This window comes from Anabas testudineus, chromosome 3 (genome assembly GCF_900324465.2).
Source record: "Anabas testudineus chromosome 3, fAnaTes1.2, whole genome shotgun sequence".
Taxonomy (NCBI): domain Eukaryota; kingdom Metazoa; phylum Chordata; class Actinopteri; order Anabantiformes; family Anabantidae; genus Anabas; species Anabas testudineus.
In genome coordinates, this window is record NC_046612.1 from 571,585 (window position 1) to 591,707 (window position 20,123).

Here is a 20,123-nt window from a genome sequence, read left to right on the forward strand (position 1 = left end):
CTAGACCTGTGGACAGCCTCCACACACACACACGCGCACACACACACAAAGACTGGATCAACCCAGCTACACAGAGTAAGGCAGTTCTACACATAGACACGCTGTATAAATGATCTTTTTACACCCTTTGGTCATTCAAAATAAACTACTCTGTAGATTTTATATATTTGCAGCTTTACAAAGTCCATGATTGTATATGAGCAGCTCAAATAAATACACCGGGGGGGGGGTCAGACAGCAGCTGGTCATTAAAGGACAATTACAGCTTCTTTTCATAGTGTGTCTGCTGTAATCAGACTATAGACACACAGTATAAAATCTACTCTACTACTGTATGTGACTGTAACATCTCATAGAAATAATAGACAAAAGTGGGAATTAAAGACCCGTGGAAATTACGTGGAAACCAGAACTCCAGAGTCAGTGTCCAGCAGGATTACTATAACGATTCCCTTTGATTGATTACATGCAGATTTCTTTTCTATAACAACTGCTGCTGTGGAACCTTTATCTTGATTCTGTCCGTGAGCTTCCTTACAGAGCTCAGTGACAGTGGTGGAAACTAACTAAGTATATTTACCTGACTACTGCACTTGAGTTTTATTTTCCATTTTCTTCTATGTTACACTTGTACTCCACTACACTTGATATAGAAATACTGCACCTCCTCCACTCTCTGTATCTGAAGCTTCAGTTACTTTACAGATGCACATGTTCAAACAGAATCTAATGAACTAATCCGTGTCAATTAGAAGTAGGCATGAAGCAGGTCTATGGACAGAAACGGTTAAAATCAGCTCACTAATGTTTACACATGAATGCATCATTAAATCGAATCCAATAATATCACACCATTCTGTATGATGAGTACTTTTACTTAAACAAAGTTACAAATGCTGGGTTTTCATTTGTAACAGAGTGTTTCCACATTGTGGTAATGATACTTAAACTCTGTCATCCGCTGCTGAAAATAGTCCCCAGCAAATTATTTTATTTACTTTTTCTGCCTGTTTGATAAACTACAGTCAGCAGCTGCAAAAAATTCCAACTATAAATTTGTGACCTATACATCTTTGAGCATTTGGAGATGAACTTACTGCTGGTTTGAGTGTAAAGATTAGATTTAAAAGACAAGAAGTCAAACACAAACAAGAGAACAACAGACCGACTGTTTAAGGGAGCCGTCACGTCCGTCTGGCCTAGATGTGACACTTACACAAAGACTCAGTCAGACTTTCATCATGTTTCTGCTGTGATGTCTCTGCTGGCTGATCATGATACTGGTGAAGAAACTCATGCAAAAAATTTAAAAGGACATCACAGAGCGTCTGTCTGGACCTTTGATCTGAACAGGAGCTGTGATATGTGGGAGCAGCTGATGTGCAGGTTTCAGCAGCGGGGCCAAACTTTAAGATGATGTTACCCAAAGTCAGCCGAGCTTTGGTTAGTTTGCTGCCAGACCACATGGAGACTATTCGGTCAACAGTGAATTGCATAAAGAGTAAAGGCTGTGATAGGACAGACATCAAGCTGCACACACACAGATACAGAATGTGTCAGTTTCAGGTCTGTCTTCAGTCTGTAGCTCTGTGCTCTGTTGAGCTCCAGTTTCCTTCTTCTGTTCTTCTTGTTTTCTGACACATCTGCTGCTGACAACAATAAACAGCACAGATTTATTTCAACACGTCTTTGTAGCTCTGAACATTGGCTCTGACGTGTGACTGTGTCAGAGGCTGCTGACTCACAATGAGACGTCTCCTAAACGCTACAGTCAGACAATGTTTTCTAACATAATGACAATAAGTTGTTAATGAGTGACAAGTTACAGATACATTGATACTGAACATTCAGGAAAATATTCGCAGACAACAGATTTGTGTGATGATAGTTATTAAATGTTATTCTGTGTTATTCTGAACACCCGGTTTCTGTACAGCACCAGCATCTCTCTGACAGCAACCACAGTGAAATTTAAACTTGGTCGTCACAGTGTCCGACATCTTTAACACCGGGTCAGGGTTAGAAACACTGCTCAACGCTGTTGTTGTGTGTCACATCACATGTCAGAGACCAATCGAAGCAGAGGATGGAGCTTAGCTCTGAACCAATCACACAGCTACAGACTGACACACTGACCGACCCGTTTCTGTTTCTCCGACAGGTAGCTGGTTGTGATGTCTGTGTGGTGGAGGGGTCCTGATTGGTGGAGACCACTTCCTGTCTGACTGATCTGGGACATGTGGCTACAGCTGGGTGGGGCCCCGGCTGTGCAGGTCACTACTGCTAGGAGGAGGCGCTGTGACCAGGCTCCTCAGGTAGACACAGGGGTTCCTCCTCTTCCCTGAGCCCGGAGCAGAGCCGGGAGGAGGTGGGGGTGGTGGCAGGGCGCCGGGGGGCCTCAGAGGCGACATGAGTGGCTGCATTTCCTGCGACGTTTCCCCCTCCTCCTCTTCTTCTTCCTCATCCTTCTTCTTCTTCTGCTCTAAGAAGCGGAAAGAGCCCTGCGACACCTGGGCTCCGATGGAGGACGTGCTGCCCCCCATGCTGCCCGGCGGGGTATAGGAGACAGGGCGGGGTCCTGCCAGTCTGGACAGAGCACTCACCCGGGGGTGTATAGGCTCAGGGGGGGCAGGTGGCGATGAGATGCTTTCCAGGGAGGAGATGCTCTGGTTCCAGGCCTGCTGGAGATCAACAGGGATGATCTTTGTGGCCTCCACAGACACACAGGGAGGGGGCGAGCCCACGCTGCCCTTCCATGGCAGGTGGCTGTCTCCACTGGTGGGGGAGAGGGGGGCAGGTGAGGAACTCTGACATCCGTCCAGAGCTGCTGGGACTGAAGAAGGAGACAAAACCAGGACAGTTACTGCTAAAGATGTTGTTCCTCTGTGCAGCTTTAAACTCACCTGTGAATGCACACCTGTTTTTAGTACCTGCTAACTCTGAGTTAACACATGCTACAGACTCTGACACAGGTAAAAAACCAGCTCAGCAGAAACAGACAAAAGTGGTAGAAACTGAGGTTACTGTGTGTCACTCCTGGAACGTGACTTGGTACCACCTCCTGAGAGCTTAGGGTTAAAAATACAGCTCCTGGAACATGTCGCCAATGTAGGCGGAGGACAGTGGAAACAAAAGCAGAACCCGAGGAAACAGCTACAGGTTCAGTTATGGGTCACTAACACTGGGATGGGACAGTCAGAGTCTGTACCTGATTTGGGTCGCTGCTTGGGAGTCTCGACCTTACGAGCAACAAAGGTGATCCCCACGTCTTCGTCCTTCTCAGGATCTGAGTGTTGGGCTTTCTCCTCCTCAGACTCCACAGGAACAACCACCGGATCTGGACACACACAAACCTCGACACATCAATACACATGTTCGTGTGAGCACCTCCTCCAGTTGACGTCAACCTGCTCCGCCTGTCCCTGTCCTGTCTCAGCTCTGCGCTGTGGTCCGTTCTGACCCGTCTTTACCGTAGAGGAAAACTTTCTCTGGTTTGATTAAACTCACTTTATTGGGACCAGTGAGGAAGTATTTCCTCTCTGCTACTGGTTCGTCCATGCAACATGACAAACAGCACAGTAATCCACACTCAGGAATTTGTCCAGGTGTGAAAGTATTAAGATTTCAGCTGTTTCACCCTCAGCAGCAGCTCTCTTTGATTCTGATTATCTCCAATCGGCGTCTACCTTTGTCCTGCCAGCTGACGTTGCGTCTGGGTTTGTCACTGCTGTCCTCCTTGGCATCGGATCCTCTCCTCTGGTGAAAGCAGGGCAGAACAACGATGTGAGTTAAACCTGCAGCAAGTTCAGGAATCAGCACACGGGAAGAGAAACTCTGTGTTTTCAGGTCCCATTTACTCAGGTAATAAACCTGACAGCTTTAGTTACTGTTAAATATAATAATATAATAATCAAACTTGTATAATGTACTGTCAGAAACACTGATGTTGGTTCAGAGCCTCTAAAGCCTCCCAGCTGCTGAAGCTCACTGTGTCAGAAACTCTCAGAAACACCTCCTGCAGTAAAACCCGACAATCAAAGAAGAATCAAAGAATAAACGTCTGCGGCGCACGTGTCTTGCCTTCTTGAAACTGCGCTCCTTCTTGTGCCGTTTGTACCGGGTGGATTTGAACGTCTCCATGCGGCTCCTCATGTTCCTCTGAAACACCTCCCGGTCCTGGCGCTCTTTCTCCCCCAGAGGCATGAAGTGACGGCTGTAGTGGGACTGATACTGAACACCAACAACACCGACTGTCAGTTTACACAGCAGGAGAAATGGGTGGAACTGATGTAGGCTCAGTGTAAATGTTCTGTACGTTTCGAAACAGCTGGGATTAACAACATGTTAATGAACCATCTTCATTTTAGCTCTGTTTTAGTCTCCACCACCTCCTGCTCTCTGACTGTCTGGTCGGAGCGAACAGTTTCTCTCTGCGCTGTTCTCACATCTGATGTCACAGGAAGCGTCCGCTCCACTTTAGCTTCTAATGAAACCAGTGATAAAAAACTGAAACCTCAGTGCTGTACAGTGCTGTGTGTGTGTGTGTGTGTGTGTGTGTGTTACCCGTCTCCTGGGTTTGTACAGGTTCTCAGCAAGGACATGGTGTGTCTCTGTGTCCTCCTCCACTTTGGCTCCAGGGACGTTATCAATCACCTGGAGGTCCAGACACACACCGCTGCCATTCTCACGCCTGCAGCAACACGGCAACAACATGCAGTTAGCTGAGAGCTGGGACTCAGCTCAGACTTTTCCTAATGAAGGAACTCACTGACGACTTTTGGAACAACGTGGAGGAATCAAGTGAACCAAGAGACAGTGAGTGACACGCGTCATCGCTGGTTTCAGCCCAGACAATAAGTCCCGGTCTGGCCCTTTAATAACAGTCATGTGACTCACAGGTAGTTGGTGACATTGGTGACTTCAGGGAACGAGGCTCTGCTGGCCATCGAGGGCAGAGAGAGTCTGGCTGAGGTCAGGACGTTCCCACCCTACACGCAGATACACAGGTCAAAGGTTAAAGGTCAGTAGTACAATCCCTAAGATCAATCATTTAAATATTCACCAATGGTTTGATTTTGAATGTGGTTCTAATAACTAAAATTCTAATATTTGGGGTGGCTGTGGCTCAATAGGTAGAGCAGTTGTCTGCCAATCACAGGATTGGTGGTTCGATTCCCGGCGTCCATGTCACATGCCAAAGTGTCCTTGGGTAAGATATTGAACCCCAAGTTCCCCCCGGTGAGTCAGGTCAGCTGCATAGCAGCTCTGCCATCGGTGTGTGAATGGGTGAATGAGACGCAGTGTAAAGCGCTTTGAGTACCAGTTAGGTAGAAAAGCACCATATAGGTGCAGAACATTTAATAAGCGCTCGTCCTCCTGGGTTTTAGAGAAACTTGTCCAGGACATTAGCGGAGCTCTACCCTGAACGCAGCAGGACCACTGGACCAATCATACGCGTTTTTAGGATAAGTTCGTGGACTGGAGGTTTTTCCAGGATGCAAATCATGAAACATTCAGACCCCGCCCTCGTCTCCCACCTGGTCGATGACGCTGATGGCGTCTCTGATGTTGATCTTCTGATAGGCCTCCCACAGCTCACTCTTCCTGTACACAGACTTCCTCAGCAGCAGCTTACTCAGGTAGTTCTTATCAAACTGCTCCCACCTGAGAGAGGTAGACAGGTAGAGAGAGAGAGAGAGAGAGACGGGGTGGGGTGAGAGGGAGAGGGAGAGAGGGAGAGAGGGGTACAGTACATGTACTTTTACTGGAACTTGGATACTTGTGGATACTTGGATACCTGTGGATACTTGTGGATACTTGGATACTTGTGGATACTTGGATACTTGGATACCTGTGGATACTTGTGGATACCTGTGGATACCTGTGGATACTTGGATACTTGTGGATACTTGTGGATACTTGTGGATACCTGTGGATACTTGGATACTTGTGGATACTTGTGGATACCTGTGGATACTTGGATACTTGTGGATACTTGGATACTTGTGGATACTTGTGGATACTTGGATACTTGTGGATACTTGGATACTTGTGGATACCTGTGGATACTTGGATACTTGTGGATACTTGGATACTTGGATACCTGTGGATACTTGTGGATACCTGTGGATACCTGTGGATACTTGGATACTTGTGGATACTTGTGGATACTTGTGGATACCTGTGGATACTTGGATACTTGTGGATACTTGTGGATACCTGTGGATACTTGGATACTTGTGGATACTTGGATACTTGTGGATACTTGTGGATACTTGGATACTTGTGGATACTTGGATACTTGTGGATACCTGTGGATACTTGGATACTTGTGGATACCTGTGGATACTTGGATACTTGTGGATACTTGTGGATACTTGTGGATACCTGTGGATACTTGGATACTTGTGGATACTTGGATACTTGTGGATACTTGTGGATACTTGGATACTTGTGGATACCTGTGGATACTTGGATACTTGTGGATACTTGTGGATACTTGGATACTTGTGGATACCTGTGGATACTTGGATACTTGTGGATACTTGTGGATACCTGTGGATACTTGGATACTTGTGGATACTTGGATACTTGTGGATACCTGTGGATACTTGGATACTTGTGGATACTTGGATACTTGTGGATACCTGTGGATACTTGGATACTTGTGGATACTAAACTGCTGTTTACTTCACAGTGTACGACTCCCCCTGCTGTTCACTGTCAGTTACTAAAAGTAGAACAGTAATAGGATGAAGGGTTACTACGACGTGACTGCAGAGACTCACTTGTCTCTCCAGTGGTGGTATCCCTGAAGTCCTGCGATGTCCTCCACTGCTGTCAGGATGTGGTCGAACGCCTGGACAAAGACACAAAACATCACCTGCAGCAGGTGGAGCTACCAGTTGGAGTCTCTGGACTGTCTGGAGAAGGAAGAGGAGGAGGAGGAGAAGAAGAAGAAAAAGGAAGAGGAGGAAGGGGAGGAGGAGAAGAAGAAGAAGGAGGAGAAGGAAAAGAAGAAGAAGGAGGAGAAGAAGAAGGAAGAGGAGGAGGAGAAGAAGAAGAAGGAAGAGGAGGAGGAGAAGAAGAAGGAAGAGGAGGAGGAGAAGAAGAAGAAGAAGGAAGAGGAGGAGGAGAAGGAAGAGGAGGAGGAGGAGAAGAAGAAGAAGAAGAAGGAAGAGGAGGAAAGGAAGAAGAAGGAAGAGGAGGAGGAGGAGGAGAAGAAGAAGGAAAAGAAGAAGAAGGAGGACAAGAAGAAGGAAGAGGAGTAGAGGAAGAAGAAGGAAGAGGAGGAGGAGAAGGAGGAGAAGAGAAGAAGAAGAAGAAGAAGGAAGAGGAGGAGGAGGAGAAGAAGAAGAAGGAAGAGAAGGAAAGGAAGAAGAAGGAAGAGGAGGAGGAGGAGGAGAAGAAGGAGGAGAAGGGAAAGAAGAAGAAGGAGGAGAAGAAGAAGGAAGAGGAGTAAAGGAAGAAGAAGGAAGAGGAGGAGGAGGAGGAGAAGAAGGAGGAGAAGGAAAAGAAGAAGGAGGAGAAGAAGAAGGAAGAGGAGGAGGAGGAGAAGAAGGAGGAGAAGGAAAAGAAGAAGGAGGAGGAGAAGAAGAAGGAAGAGGAGGAGAGGAAGAAGAAGGAAGAGGAGGAGGAGAAGGAGGAGAAGAAGAAGAAGAAGGAAGAGGAGGAGGAGGAGAAGAAGAAGAAGAAGAACGGAGGAAGTTGTTGTCGTGTTCTCACTCTCTCGTGGATCTCCTCGTTGATGGTCGGCTTCCTGTTAGTGGAACGAGGAACTTTGAGCCACTTTACCAGAGGTTTGATGGTCAGACCCTGAAACGACAAACGTCAACACGTCGGAGAAGGTTCTGCTCTTTGAGAAAACAAATGTGCATGTGGCAGGAAAAGTAAGTGAACCCTGAGTTACACTAATGACCTAAAGAGACAGAGTTTGTCTTTCTTTTTGAGACAAAGTGACACCGCTGATGATCATCTGAGGACAAATCTGACGAAAGCTGTTTTGTGAGGATCGGTTTATTATTAACAGTGTGTCTCAGTAATGACGACCTGCGGCCTCGTGCTCCCGTCTGCAGCCCGGTCGGTTGGTGTCTCCTCCGACTCTGATATTTCTCTTTCTATTTCCATGTTACAGTATTGAACGTCTAAGTCAGAGACTCGGCTGCTCTTCGGGTTTCAGTGACAGCTGCTCACCAAGCTTTTGACCGGCTCCTCTAACAGGTGTGTTCACTGACACAGCAGCACAGTGTGTGATGAAGCAGGCTTTAGTTTAAGCCCACTGGGACCAGGTCTGCAGAGACTTGAGTGAGCACCTTCACATGCACCTGTTCGCTCTGTCGCTCTTCGTCCTGTGCTGTGAACACAAACGATCCTGGGAATCGACTCAGGAATATTCACTGTCATCAGCACGTGACCTGTCACATTTGACCCCACACTCTCAGTTTCGGAAGATTACTTAGCCCACCCCCTCCTCCATCATCACCTCATCCTAACGAGGTGATAAGCTCCACCCTCCCTCTCCTTCCCCCAGGGGCTCTTCACTGTCTCGTTTCTTTCCAAGCTGCAGGATCCAATCTCCAGTGTCCTTTTCTGATCTATTGATTATTGATCGATTGATTGTTTCCTGCTCCCTACACAGCTGGAGACACAGACCTGCAGTGTGAATCACTGCTGGTGGAGCTGCTGTGGGAACACTTTCACGTGTTCCTGATGTTTTCCTTCTGATTCACTTTTACTCCATCGAGTTAAAAACAAACACTCAGATGTTCACGATCATCTTCAGACTCATCTCATCTTCATCTTTTCAATACGAGAGAACTTTCCCCTAATTAACAGAGAGGCCACATGAAGAGACTGTTTCTGTTTTCTAGGATTAATTAAGTCTCGTTTTGACGACTACAGGTTCCAACAAACAGGAACCAAGCTCATCATCTGCCGTCTGTGATGAAGAAACTTCTGGAAGTTAAGTACACAGCTGAGATTTAGTGACTATTTACACATTTGGACCTAAACAAACACTAGTTCACTGAACTGTTCCTGTGTCCGAGCCCCCGTGAACAGCATCGTCTAACTTGTTGAGGACTAACAAATATACAAAACAGACTTTTAGAATAAACACAGCGGACTGCACAGACTTGACACAGACCTGAACCTGATTTTGATCAAAAGCTTCCGTAGTTTTACTTTTTTGGGCTGTACAGTCCTGATATTTCATGTCTTTTAATACACCCATTAAACAAAGAGTGATGGTGGAAAAAGTAAGTGAAACGCTAAACACCAGCTGGATTCAAGTTTTAGCAAACCTGGAGTCTAATCAATGAAATGAGAATGGAGGTGTGGTTTAGAGCTACTGTGATTTATAGGAACACTCAAACAGCTGTGATGTTCACGAGCTGAAAGAATGAAAGAAGAGATCTCAGAAGACCTGCAATAAAGAACTGATGATCTGATCAAGAACTGATGATCCTCACAGACCTGCACCATCCTCACAGACCTTCACCATCCTCACAGACCTGCACCATCCTCACAGACCTTCACCATCCTCACAGACCTGCACCATCCTTACAGACCTGCACCATCCTCACAGACCTGCACCATCCTTACAGACCTGCACCATCCTCACAGACCTTCACCATCCTTACAGACCTGCACCATCCTCACAGACCTTCACCATCCTTACAAACCTGCACCATCCTCACAGACCTTCACCATCCTTACAGACCTGCACCATCCTCACAGACCTTCACCATCCTCACAGACCTGCACCATCCTCACAGACCTGCACCATCCTCACAGACCTGCACCATCCTCACAGACCTGTAATATCCTCACAGACTTGTAATATCCTTACAGACCTGAACACATGTTGACTCCAGCTGTTCACAGGGAAGTGACAGAAATCTGTTTGTGTATACGTACTATCAGAGACTCTGGACAGGAAGCAGCGAGGCTCCTACCTGAAACATGACAGTGAAGAAGACGACCACAATCGTCGTGGCAACAAAGTAATCTTTGGCTTTGACTTGCTCGCCGTCCAGCAGCACCACCAGAGCGAACGCCACTGCTCCTCGCAGGCCGCCGTACGACATCACCACCTGGTCAATCTTGTCCAATGGGACAAGGCGGAAACGGTTCAGTATCCAGGTCTGACCGATAACACCTGGAGCACAGAGGTTATTAAAGGTCAGGACAACAACACCTTATGGTTAGGAGCACTTCAGAGAAGCCGGATTACTAACATGGAGCGTTTTCCTCAGTCTGAGATCAGTGACATTTTCACCTGATCAGTAAAGAGCAGACATCAGCATCACAAACTTTGTCAGGTGTGAAACTAAAATGTCAAATTCTGGATCATGGTGATGTAAGTGGTCTCCAGGAATTTTCATCTGCCCCATGAGAACAGAGAATATGTAGAGACAGACTATATTCCTGGCACATCGTTTTCTTTCTTCTTCTCCTCTGACCAGATTTCAGAATACATGCTTACATTACATACATTTATTGTTCTGTATTTATGGGAACTTTCTCAGCTGCCTGAGGAAAAGAGAAAAGAGAACCTAAGAGACAGACCGACAGCTCTGAAGACGAAGATGAAGACAAGGGTGCAGGACACCAGGCCCGTGTCCCAGGCCCACTTGGATTTGTCCACAGCTGAGATCCCCAGGAAGATGAAGATAATGGTTTCAGCGATGCTGGCCAGAGTCTTCATCGTGTACTTTACCGTTGTCCGAGACTTCTGGGAAATGTTGGCCTCCACGTATTTATTGGCTCCGATGCCGCAGAAGGTCATCCTGAAGAGAGAGAGGGACAGATGACCTGTTTATCACCTGGCCTAATCAGGAGGCACAGCAACGATTTCAACTGTTCCTATTATATCTTCTCTGTGAGATTAAACCATCACTGCTAACGTGCAGCTTCGAGCTTCACAATCGTATCTGACCTTCACATCGTTATACACACACAGTAGTGATTGCAGTTTGTTTGGCTGTTCGTGTTGGAACAGGTGCATCTACGTGGGTGCATCTGTGTCACTCCTTGCAGCTTCACCTTGACTGCTTAATATTCATTCTGTTTTTACTACGCCGTGCAGAGATGCTGAAAATCTGAATCAGCAGCTGAGACTGTGATCAGATCTGATAAGATGTGAATTAACCGCTCTCGACATTTTTATCGGTACAGCTGCAAAACAGCTCGTGGTGGTTGATCCGGTTGCTGAGTGGACAGACTTACGACAGAATGGCAGACAGGGAGAAGAGCTCGGCCGTCAGATAGGCCAGGTAGACCAGGAGGAAGACAAAGAGCGGCTCGATGATTCGAACCTTCTTGGTAAAACGGGTGATGAAGCCCAGGATGACAGCAAAAACCAGACCCACCAGAGTCCCCCCAATACTGACGATGAGGAAGGAGGCTGCAGAGTAAGAGGAGGAAGAGTGAGGGGAGTAAGAGAAGATTGGAGTCAGAATTTATTGTGTTGGTTTCTGTGGACTCACCAACTCCTTTGAAATAATCTGCAGTCAGAACGTTCACTGCTCCCACTTCCACAAAGGAAATGTAGACTTTATATAAAACCTGCAGAAAAGAGAAGGTGCAGTGTTTCCTGTTGTCAGAGGACAGTCTACAGATGTCACCTTCTTCCCTTGTCAGACACCGGGAAGTGAAACCTGGTTAGTGTCAGGGCCACAGAGGTTTGACAGAAAAACAAAAGTGTTTCTGGGATATAATACTGACAATTTACTCTCATGACAAACTTAAACATCACCCAGTAAATAATCTGACTTTAATCTCGAAATATTATTTTTTCCTGTAAAATTATAACTTCATGAATTTTCCTCGTGATGATGATTAAAATCTCGGACTACGAGTCTGCTGTAAATTAGTGCACTTTAATATTTACTGTTATTGAGTTTTACTGGCTCTTTGTGTTTTACTGAATGATTCTGTATCATCTCTAAACTGTAAATGTTCCGGATCGACGTATATGAATAGTGTTTTAGTCTGATCCCACCAGTTATTGTTAACATTGAGTAAAGGTCCCAGCAGTTCTCACAGAAGACGCATCATCTCGTGTGTAACTATTCACATTAATGTGATTTACTGTAAAACTAAGATGATAAAATGACACAGAAGCATTTGTCTCTGCTCCACTGAGCATGGGAAACAAGACGCCCTCTGTCCCTTTTCTTTTTTCCGTCTTTGTGGGGTTGCAGGTCAGAGGAGCAGCATTCCCACACTTTGATTTTTTCCATCTGAAGGAATTAGCTCACATTCTGAGTGCTGCTGAGGATTAGAAAACTGCAGTGTTAATCTGCTCAGAACGTTTTTTTCTGAGCCTTTTCAATCTCTTCAGACCTGGTGGAGTTCTGTGGAGGTTTTGCTCTTCCTGCTGCCGCCTGTCCGTCATTGAACATCTTGATGTTACTGTGGGAAACTTCTGAGCAGTCAAGGAGCATCCTGCTGTTTTCTTCAGGCTGTGCTAATGTACAGCCACTCTGAGCCTTCAATTCAATCAGTCTCTCACAACAACGTCATTATACAGTTAAACAGTTCTCCACAAAATGTTACAAAAAGATCTGCTGCCAAAAAGAAAGAGCAAAAATATTACCACATATACTTGTACTGTTTGAATACTGATACTAAACAATACTACATCTACAAAACAACCATCTACCTGCCCAACAATTCACAAATGGACAACGTCAAGTGAGCCCTTGGACTTTTTAGCCCTCTGTATAAAGTGACTGTTAATATTCCTTCACTGAAAGAAAAGACACAGTGATCCAAAGATACACGAAAATAAATCGAACACTGCTCACACACGTTGTTCCAACACTTCGCTGAAGTCATTACTGGCGATGTAAGCCTCTCTGTTGTCATAGCAACACACCAGACTTCATATGCCGAGGTGTGTGTTTACGTATGTTCATGCATTCACCTCTTTTGTTCCCTGTGTGTGTGTGTGTGTGTATGTCTCACCACAGTGACAGCGTCATTCAACAGCGACTCTCCAAACACGATGATGAAGAGCGTGTCGTTAACGTGAACTTCCTCAAACACGGCCAGCACCGCCACGGGGTCGACAGCCGAGATCAGCGCCCCGAACAGCAGGAAGTCCATCAGGTCGGCCTGTACGCGCTCATCTGCACACACAGCAAAAGGAAACAGAAAACATACAGTCATGCTTCTTCATAGACTGACCTTTGACCTTCAGTAACTGACCTTCAGTAATCTGACCTGTTACAATCAATAACTGACCTCTGACCTTCAGTAACTGACCCGTGACCTTCGGTAACTGACCTTTGACCTTCACTAACTGACACATGACCTTCAGTAATCTGACCTGTTACCATCAGTAACTGACCTTTGACCTTCAGTAACTGACCCGTGACTATCAGTAACTGACCCGTGACCTTCAGTAATCTGACCTGTTACCATCAATAACTGACCTTTGACCTTCAATAACTAACCAGTGACCATCAGTAACTGACCTTTGACCTTCAGTAACTGACACATGACCATCAGTAACTAACCCTTGACCTTCAGTAACTGACCTCTGACCATCAGTAACTGACCTATGACCCCCAGCAGTTTGGCGGTGTACAAGCAGAACCCAGTGCAGAAGGCGTTCCACAGCGTTCCCACCACGGCGTACGTCAGGATGGCTCCCAGGTTGTCGAAGAAGAGGCGAGCTGGCATGAAGTAGCCGGCGTCGCCCACGATAGTTGGCAGCAGGAAGAGGAAGAAGAGGGCGGGCTCTAGCTGGTACAGCTGTTTCTTATTGGCTATGAGGACGATCCCGCCAAGGACCAGACCCAGCAGGATCAGCATGCAGCTCTCTGGGACGACGGTGGTGAACCGCTGTGAGAAGTGGAACACTGCAGGACAACAGAGTGGGGTCAACGAACTAATGCTTGGTGTCATCTTTTAAACCTATTATTCCTTTAAAGTGGCACGAGCTGACGCTGACCCTTTTGGCAAACACACATCACCACAACTGGCTTCAGCTCTCCTGTTGACTTAGGCTCATATTTCTAACCAGGAACCAGAACAGGTGATTCTGTGTGTGGTGGTTCTGGAGCTGCCTATTGGTCAGATACATACAGGTATGTTGGGTCAGGAGAAAAAAGCATAGCTCCAGTGTTACAGGGAGATGAAGTCAGTTCAGGGTTGATCGCTCAGCAGCAAGATTCCAGAGCTGGAACCCGTGACACAAGTAGTGGCAAATACAATGGTTTGGTTCTGTGTCAGTCAGAACCGACAAAGGAATTATTGAGCCACAATACAGTGGATCCCAGACGAGTGATGAGTAAGGGTCTCATGTACCAGTGTTATTACCGTGTGACAGTGAAATTGAATTACATAGGAGGATGGAGAACTCTTTGTGCTACTGTATAACTGAGCAGAAACACCTACCGGACACAGTTAAGACGTCAGAATCCTGGAATAAATTGTACAAACCAGAAAACCTGTGACTTAAATGATGATTTGATAAATCATTTAAAACCTCTATCTGACTTAAATATCAACAAATCAAATGTTGAAACTGTGTGAATGGCTGATTTTTCATTGTATATAGTAAAGTGTCAGAAGTGTTTACTACTGCTTAGCATCACCTCAGCTACTATTTTTTATTTAGGGTGGAGGTTCAGAGCCTTTGTTGGATTCTGTCCTTCATTGAGCCGTGTTGTTGTAAACTACTGGAATCAGCAGGACCTTCGCTGAACAAGCTGATTGCATCGATGTGGCCGCACCACGTGCGTCAGTCTACATCTGCCTCAGGGTTACGATCGTTCATTCGCTCTCTGCCTGTCTCCACCTGTTTACCGACTCTCTTATCTCCGACCACTTCAGCCACCTGATGCTCCCCAGTTTCCCAGTCACTCATCAGCCCCACCAGTGAGCAGCCCCCAGTTCCCTTAATAGAGGTGAACTGTTTCGCGAACTCTGGATTTGAAATCGTTACAGATCTTTGTAATTGTACATAGTCCTCCCGATCAACCAGTCTGATAACCCTACTCTACTTCAATCAATGACGTAACGAATTACAACCCTCCCATCTTCAACCCCCACGCTAACCTCAACCAACTTACTGAGTCCCTGTTGAATCTAAACCTTCAAACAGCCCTTTGAAGGAGTGACGACCAGACAACGTGTCCTCACAATGATGCTACTGACGTCAAACTGGCCCTCACCATACATGTGCGCACACACACACACACACAACTTGGACAAACGGTGACACTGCTCATGAATCAACATGAGGAAGAAACACATCAAAGCCTGAAGTGATGCGTCTCTGTAGAGCATCAACGGCGCCATGTGCCATTTCCCACATAAAATCCACAGAGATTTAAAACAGAACCTGGTGAATGTGTGGCCTCATAAATCTGTCAGAAACAGACCTTCAGCTGAACATGTTCACCATCAGCAGGTGACAAACTGCAGCTCGGATCATTCTCAGCATCCGGAGCTGCAGCCCTGTCCTGTGGCATCACGAGCTCGGCGTGAGGGAGAAGAGGCACTGATGTAAAAAGATGTTCAAATGTGTTAAAATGTTTAGATCAGTTTATAACATCTTAACATGTTGACAGATGGACACGTGATGAAAACGATTCTTTATCAATTCACTGTAGAGTGCTGAGAATAAATTCAGTAAAATGTTTCCCACGGTGACGTCATACACTCATCGCACGTGGAACGAAGCTGGACTCAAACATTCACGTTATCAGCAGCATCAAGTTCAACACGGGTTAAAAGACTTGCTGCTCAGAGAACTCCCTGCTGCAGCTGAACCAGTCTGTTTCCTGTGGACAGACTCACTCTGTCCGTGACCTTGCAGACGCTGGGAATTCCCATTTTCAGACTCGGACTAGAACGCAGCAGCATGGCTCCAACATGAACCTGAATCCTGACTAAAATTTAAGGTTATAACTTTCATCGCTTATTTTTTCTTTGTACACAAACCAATGTGCACACACAGACACACACGCGCACGACAGGTTGCAGTAGATCCAAACGCACACAGCTGAGCCTCCCACTCACCAGACGGACGGTGAGGACAGAAACACAGAGCATTCAGCAGCTCAGACTCTGATTTTCCTCTCGTCATTAAAGCTCATTTAAACTCATCGCAGTGATGTGTTTAAGCACATTAGGTTGAAATCAAGCACTGCTGTGTGACACAGGAGCAGTTCCTCCTCTGAGAAACTCCACGTGCTGCACTCTCTTCTTTGCAGGCCTGTACTGGTTCTGACATCAGTTCTGCAGAATCATCTGAGTTTGGATGATTCCCTGTGGACGGAGCCGGGCTGAATGCATCCGTCTCTAATTAAAGCTGCACACCGACAATTCGGTCACTAGAGGACAGAAATGTACAAAACAAGCAGCATCTCACTCTGTCAGCAGCTTCTCGTGTCTCATGTCTCAGCACGTACAAGTACTGCGTAGTACAGTACGTTACCTCGAGTACTTTAGTGTCTGCTACTGCTAACGAGTGGAACGACATCACAGATCTTCTCTGTGTTAGCCATCAGAACCAACACGGGTGGACGGGAATATTCAAAAAGATCAGAACTGGTGCTGACCCACAGAAAACTATAGGAACCAACAACTGGTGCTGACCCACAGAGAACCATCAGAACCAACAACTGGTGCTGACCCACAGAGAACCATCAGGACCAACAACTGGTGCTGACCCACAGAGAATCATCAGGACCAACAACTGGTGCTGACCCACAGAGAACCATCAGAACCAACAACTGGTGCTGACCCACAGAGAAACATCAGGACCAACAACTGGTGCTGACCCACAGAGAACCATCAGGACCAACAACTGGTGCTGACCCACAGAGAACCATCAGAACCAACAACTGGTGCTGACCCACAGAGAACCATCAGGACCAACAACTGGTGCTGACCCACAGAAAACTATAGGAACCAACAACTGGTGCTGACCCACAGAGAACCATCAGAACCAACAACTGGTGCTGACCCACAGAGAACCATCAGGACCAACAACTGGTGCTGACCCACAGAGAACCATCAGGACCAACAACTGGTGCTGACCCACAGAAAACTATAGGAACCAACAACTGGTGCTGACCCACAGAGAACCATCAGGACCAACAACTGGTGCTGACCCACAGAAAACTATAGGAACCAACAACTGGTGCTGACCCACAGAGAACCATCAGAACCAACAACTGGTGCTGACCCACAGAGAACCATCAGGACCAACAACTGGTGCTGACCCACAGAGAACCATCAGGACCAACAACTGGTGCTGACCCACAGAAAACTATAGGAACCAACAACTGGTGCTGACCCACAGAGAACCATCAGGACCAACAACTGGTGCTGACCCACAGAGAACCATCAGAACCAACAACTGGTGCTGACCCACAGAGAACCATCAGAACCAACAACTGGTGCTGACCCACAGAGAACCATCAGGACCAACAACTGGTGCTGACCCACAGAGAACCATCAGAACCAACTCGCTCCGTGTGCGTCGTTATTAACACGAAGAAACGAGGTTCAGTTTGTCAGAATGAATCAGATCTGTGAAGCTGGTTTAGTACTGTGAGAAGTATAGTCGGAACTCTTACAGTATTTGTACATGTCGACGTCAGTACTGTGAGAAGTATAGTCGGAACTCTTACAGTATTTGTACATGTCGATGTCAGTACTGTGAGAAGTATAGTCGGAACTCTTACAGTATTTGTACATGTCGATGTCAGTACTGTGAGAAGTATAGTCGGAACTCTTACAGTATTTGTACATGTCGACGTCAGTACTGTTAGAAGTATAGTCGGAACTCTTACAGTATTTGTACATGTCGATGTCAGTACTGTGAGAAGTATAGTCGGAACTCTTACAGTATTTGTACATGTCGACGTCAGTACTGTGAGAAGTATAGTCGGAACTCTTACAGTATTTGTACATGTCGATGTCACTACTGTGAGAAGTATAGTCGGAACTCTTACAGTATTTGTACATGTCGATGTCAGTACTGTTAGAAGTATAGTCGGAACTCTTACAGTATTTGTACATGCTGATGTCACTACTGTGAGAAGTATAGTCGGAACTCTTACAGTATTTGTACATGTCGATGTCAGTACTGTTAGAAGTATAGTCGGAACTCTTACAGTATTTGTACATGTCGATGTCAGTACTGTTAGAAGTATAGTCGGAACTCTTACAGTATTTGTACATGTCGATGTCACTACTGTTAGAAGTATAGTCGGAACTCTTACAGTATTTGTACATGTCGATGTCAGTACTGTTAGAAGTATAGTCGGAACTCTTACAGTATTTGTACATGTCGATGTCAGTACTGTGAGAAGTATAGTCGGAACTCTTACAGTATTTGTACACTGTGATATTATATATTGGTAGTACTTTCCCTACTGCACGTTACTTATTAACTGGTTGCTGTACTAATGATTAACAATGTTTTATTGGTTCAGACGATAAATTGGATTTAATTAACATTTCTGTTTACACTGGTCTAAAGATGGGTTCATAAAGTAAGATGCTCCACTCTGGATGAAAAAACACGGCTGTCTGTTTGTCCCAGTTCCATAAAGTTCTCTGTGGTTCCTGTAGTTTGATTTGGGACCTGACCGAGAGGAGCAGCACTTTGGTCGTCTGCTCGTGCACCGGTGTGGAGGTGAAACCTCTTTGAACCTGGGTCAAATGGTCCAGTCTGTCCACTGTGATGATCAGTTTCACACTGTTAGAAGCTGAATCGGCCTTTAACCCGTCACTGATCAACACAGCGACCCACAATAGAACCGGATCATTTGGTGTGAATCATTACTAAATACTGAACCTCCTCGAGTAGGTCAGACTCCAGTCATTAGGATCCAGTCTGGTTCCCGGTCCACTAGTTACTACCAGTGAAGTTCTAGTCTGGGTCCAGTATTTATACCAGTGAAGTTCTAGTCTGGGTCTGGTCTGGGTCTATTCATTATTAGTAGTAGTTCTAAGAGTGAAGTTCCCGACCTGGTCCTGGTCCAGTACCCACACCCAGAGGGCAGACTTACAGATCTTGGCCACGCTGGCCACCAGGAGCCAGATGGCGATGATGTACGGAGTCTGGACGTAGCTCCACTCCCACTGGACCACCCGGTACCCGCCGCCGTGATGATGATGCTCTCCCCCCTCTTCCTCTTCTCCGGGACCGGCCGGTTCCTCCGCCGCGGACCGGGCCAAGACTACGCCGGGCGAGCCGAATTCCGCCCCGGGCTGCGAGAGGAGGAGCGGCGGGGCGGAGGGAGAGGCGGGGACCGGAGGAGAAAAGCCGAGTCCCGGCCCCCGGAGCGGAGGAGCGCTCGTCCCCGGTAGGTCGGCGGCGGCGGCCGGCAGCAGCAGCAGCATCAGACCGAGCAGCAGCATCTTTCCCCGGAGCTCAGCGGGCTGACATCCTCCGGCCTTTTATACACAGCGACACTCGGACAGGACGGAGCAGCGGAGGGAGTCAGGGAGGGAGGGAGTCAGGGAGGGAGGGAGGCCGGCTCCGGTTTCCAACATCAACACTCCCACACACAGGCTCCGGTAAGACACGGAGGAGGGGACACCGGAGCTGGACATGTGACCCGCCCAGTCCCCCTTTAAAGAGACGGAGACCCTGCAGGTGAAGTCCACAAACTGCAGCGGGTGGAGCTCAGACACAGACTCCATCCATCCATCCTCTGTACGGAGCAGGACCCAGATCCAGATCCAGTTAGTTAGAGGCGGGGGGGGGGGGGGGGGGGGGGGGGGGGGGGGGGATTTAAATACTAGTACAACAACATAAAGCAAATCTAAAGTAAAAAGTACTGCATTCAAACCTCAGTGAAGTAAAAATACACAATTCAATGTACTGTACAGTGTATTTAATCCATACCGCTGAATGAACACGTTTGCAGCTGCGGCGTAAAGTAACTACTACTACTACTACTACTACTAGTACTACTACTACTACTACTACTACTACTACTACTTTACTGAAGGTTTTAGCCACATCCAAAGTCGCATGGTTCTGAAATGGACCCGTCTGCATCACGACTTCACTGAGGATCAGCTGAAACTGTAGTACTGCTGCTTTTACTTCACTCACAGTACTGAGTACTACTTCCCCAGGT

General features: G+C 46.7%; 1 protein-coding gene across 1 annotated transcript; it reads right to left on the reverse strand.

The window, feature by feature from the left end:
- Positions 1-973: 973 nt before the first annotated feature.
- Positions 974-19,700, reverse strand: slc9a5 (solute carrier family 9 member A5). The gene is made up of 16 exons (XM_026378861.1): positions 19,044-19,700; positions 13,569-13,871; positions 12,973-13,136; positions 11,490-11,568; positions 11,230-11,407; positions 10,570-10,790; positions 9,957-10,159; positions 7,726-7,815; positions 6,789-6,859; positions 5,538-5,664; positions 4,897-4,988; positions 4,564-4,690; positions 4,081-4,230; positions 3,687-3,756; positions 3,209-3,337; positions 974-2,833 (listed from the first exon to the last, which is right to left on the reverse strand). The coding sequence occupies exons 1-16, from the start codon at positions 19,393-19,395 to the stop codon at positions 2,244-2,246; spliced, it is 2,946 nt and encodes a 981-aa protein (XP_026234646.1). The 5' UTR covers positions 19,396-19,700; the 3' UTR covers positions 974-2,243.
- Positions 19,701-20,123: the final 423 nt, after the last annotated feature.

Coding starts and splice junctions, on each gene's coding strand:
- slc9a5 (XM_026378861.1), bottom strand. CDS start 19,395: ATGCTGCTGCTCGGTCTGATGCTGCTGCTGCTGCCGGCCGCCGCCGCC. Junction 13,872..19,043: donor GGCCAGCGTGGCCAAGATCT/GTAAGTCTGCCC, acceptor GTTGTCCTGCAG/TGTTCCACTTCTCACAGCGG. Junction 11,408..11,489: donor AGATTATTTCAAAGGAGTTG/GTGAGTCCACAG, acceptor CTTACTCTGCAG/CCTCCTTCCTCATCGTCAGT.